The sequence below is a fragment of the Mercurialis annua genome, linkage group LG7, assembly GCF_937616625.2.
Source record: "Mercurialis annua linkage group LG7, ddMerAnnu1.2, whole genome shotgun sequence".
NCBI lineage: Eukaryota > Viridiplantae > Streptophyta > Magnoliopsida > Malpighiales > Euphorbiaceae > Mercurialis > Mercurialis annua.
In genome coordinates, this window is record NC_065576.1 from 41,903,820 (window position 1) to 41,906,910 (window position 3,091).

At 47.0% G+C, this 3,091-nt stretch overlaps 1 protein-coding gene across 1 annotated transcript; it reads right to left on the bottom strand.

Moving 5' to 3' along the window:
• Positions 1-406: 406 nt before the first annotated feature.
• Positions 407-2,415, bottom strand: LOC126657201 (uncharacterized). Its single transcript, XM_050351857.1, has 2 exons — positions 2,080-2,415; positions 407-2,038 (listed from the first exon to the last, which is right to left on the bottom strand). The coding sequence occupies exons 1-2, from the start codon at positions 2,413-2,415 to the stop codon at positions 407-409; spliced, it is 1,968 nt and encodes a 655-aa protein (XP_050207814.1).
• Positions 2,416-3,091: the final 676 nt, after the last annotated feature.

Below are 3,091 nucleotides of genomic sequence, written 5' to 3' on the forward strand. Positions count from 1 at the left end.
CGATCTGATCTCTGAATATTGAGTTCACCAGCCGCTGGTATGTGGCTCCTGCGTTCTTCAGACCGAAGGGCATCATCTTGTAACAAAATAATCCCTGGTCCGTTATGAAGGCCGTCTTCTCCTGGTCTTCAGGTGCCATGGGTATCTGATGATATCCCGCCTTGGCATCTAGGAATGTATAGAGGGCGTGACCTGCTGTGGAGTCTACTAACTGATCAATGTGTGGAAGCGGGAAACTATCTTTGGGACATGCTTTATTCAGATCTGTGAAGTCCACACACATTCGGTAAGTGCCATTGGACTTTTTTACCATCACCACATTTGCTACCCACTTGGGGTAATAGGCGTCTTTGATCACGTTTGCTGCTTTTAACCGGGCGACCTCTTCTGCGATGGCGAGTTGTTTTTAGGGCGAGTGCCTTCTCTTCTTCTGTATCACTGCCTTCGCGTCGGTCGCTATGTTTAACCGGTGACATATGACGTCCGGGTCTACTCCGATCAATTCGTCTGTTGTCCAGGCAAAGGAGTCTCCAAGCGATCTGAGGTTTTCTGTCAGAGATCGTTTGATTTCTTCTTCTAGCTCATCTCCCACTTCTATCTCTTTTCCTGGGGATAATTCGATTCTCGCGGTTCGCCCATAATGCTCCGCCCTTTCCTTCTTCTCTGGAGGTTCCATTGTTAGTACTGGCAAGGTTATATGTACTTTCCTGAGAGCTGTAAAGTATGCTTCTCTGGCTGACTTTTGGCATCCTCTGATTTCGGCATCGCCTTCTCTGGTTGGGATTTTCATCAGTAGGTACCTCATGCAAATGGATGCGCACGTATCGTGCAAAAGTGGCCTTCCGAGAATTGCGTTGTATGCAAAGTCCATATTGACCACCATGAATTCTGCTCGGATCTCTTTGTAGATCTCTCCATCCCCCAGTTGGATGTTTATCTCCAGTGATCCTTCCACCTGTACAGATTTGCCTCCTAGTCCCACCAGTGGAGTAGAGACATGTGTCAAATTTTCTTTCTTGAGTCCAATTCTGCCGAACACCTCCATTGTGATCATGTTTACCGAACTTCCCGTGTCTACAAGCATCCGAGATACCTCGAAATTGTTGAGTCGCCCCTTGACAACCAGGGCGTCCTCATGGGGGACTGATAATCCATGACTATCGCCCTCCGAAAAAGATACGCTTCTGAATTTCTTAGCATTTGGTGCACCTGGGCTAACTGAGTAGACTGTTCTTGCAGCTTTCTTTCTTGTAGTATTGCTGTCTCCTCCGGTTGATCCGCCCATTATTACGTTAACCACGCCTGCTGGCTCTGGTCTGGGTCTTCTGGCGGTTTCTTCTTTCCGCTCTTTCTTTCTTTCTGATTCCGTCTCTCTGGCTTCGGTGTCCCTTTTTACGAACTGGGAAAGAGATCCCCTTTCTATCAGCTTCTCTATCTCCTCCTTCAGGTGCCAGCATTCATCTGTGGTGTGGCCGTTGTCTCTGTGAAATTCGCAGTATTTGCTGTTGTCTCTTTTGCTAGCTGATGCAGCGTTCATCTTCCTCGGCCATCTGACCTTCTCTCGGCTGTCTTTTACCCAAAACAGTACGTTGGTTCTGGTTGTGTTCAGGGGCGTATATCGCCTATCTTCGTCTTTTTTCCTTTTATTTCTGAAATGGTCGTTGCCTTTTTCTCCGAACCTCTTTCCTGTGGGCGATCTGTCCCCATTTCTTCTTTCTGCAAACGTTCGTTCTTCTACCCGTCCGAGGCGATTCTCTATCTCCCTCTGGCCATCATCCACTCTGATCTGTGTATGTGCGATGGTCATCAGTGTGGTAAATGATTTTGGTGATTTAGCCAACAATTCCTTTCGTAGGTCGGAGTTGGTAGTTCCATTGAGTAATGCTGTGTAGGCGATCTCCTGGCTCAGGTCTTCTATCTGCATCGCCTCCTTATTGAATCTTTCTACATACTTCCTGAGTGTCTCTCCTTCCCATTGCATGATGGCCAGCAGGTCTGTGGACAGCTTCTTTTGAGGGATGCATGCTACGAATCTAGCCTGGAAAAGTCGTGATCTAAGTTTGTCTGAACATTGATCACCGCTTGGAATTTGTGAATGTGGCTCTTGGGACAGCCTGTTCCATCGTATGATTCCAAATTTGGAGGGTATCTGAACTTTGTAGGGAACTCGTGAGAGATGATGAAATCTGCAAGTGGTGAGTCACTTCGAAGAGAGATGTCTACGTCTTCACATCTTATTCCAAGCCTGCTCATGACTTGGCGGACTTTTTCCTCCAGATGCTCTTCTCCGCCTTTGAGGGTGTGTTGTTCATCCATCCAACGTTCTTCGTCTGGAATTACTATGGGGGCGTTTTGTTTCTTTGCTGAATTTTCCGGAGCACCTTCCTCTCGCATCGGTTCTTTTCCCTTGTCCATGGTCGACGTTGAATTCTGTATTGGTGATTTCGCTGATCCCTGTTCTGGCGACTTTAACGAGATACTCTGTTTGATGTCTTTGAGCAGACTGGTGATTTCTAGGAAAGCCTTGAACATTGCTTGGTTGTTGATTGGCTCTTCCTCAGGTGCTATGGCTATCGGAGGTATCGTCTGTCTTATCGCCAGGGGGTCGCTGGTTTCTCCTTCTTCGCTGGTTGGGGGGAACAGATTTAGGGCCGGTGGTTCTGTTTCCCTGTCTTCTCTGTTGGTAGCTGGTAGAGTGTTATCTTGTAGGGGATCCATTCTTGAAAAAGCAAATTCTGAAAAAGTATCTAAAAGGAACGACGAAACTGATAAGTTCCACGCTCACCGCACCAAATGATACAGGTCGATCTTAAAGGGTCGCCCGTACTGTTTTTCCTGCACAAGTAACAAATATAAGCTCAAAGGACCTCAGGCTTGCTCAGCCTGAAAGCCACTCCGATGCTTAAGTCAGAGAGGGTTTTTTGGTAGGTAAATGAGTGTAAGAGTATTTAAGTCTGATTTGTGCTTACCCTTCTCAGCATTCTGTGGCTTCCTTTTATAATGAGTTTAAGGCGGTTGTTATCTGGGAAATCGTGGGTTTGTCCCACGATTATTGATAATGGTGAAGGCACGTTCCCGATTATCCCGGGTA

Excerpts from the sequence above, each read along its gene's own strand:
- LOC126657201 (XM_050351857.1), bottom strand. The coding sequence starts at position 2,415 with ATGGACAAGGGAAAAGAACCGATGCGAGAGGAAGGTGCTCCGGAAAAT. Across the intron at positions 2,039-2,079 it reads ACATTCACAAATTCCAAGCG|GCTAGATTCGTAGCATGCAT; the intron begins GTGATCAATGTT and ends CGACTTTTCCAG.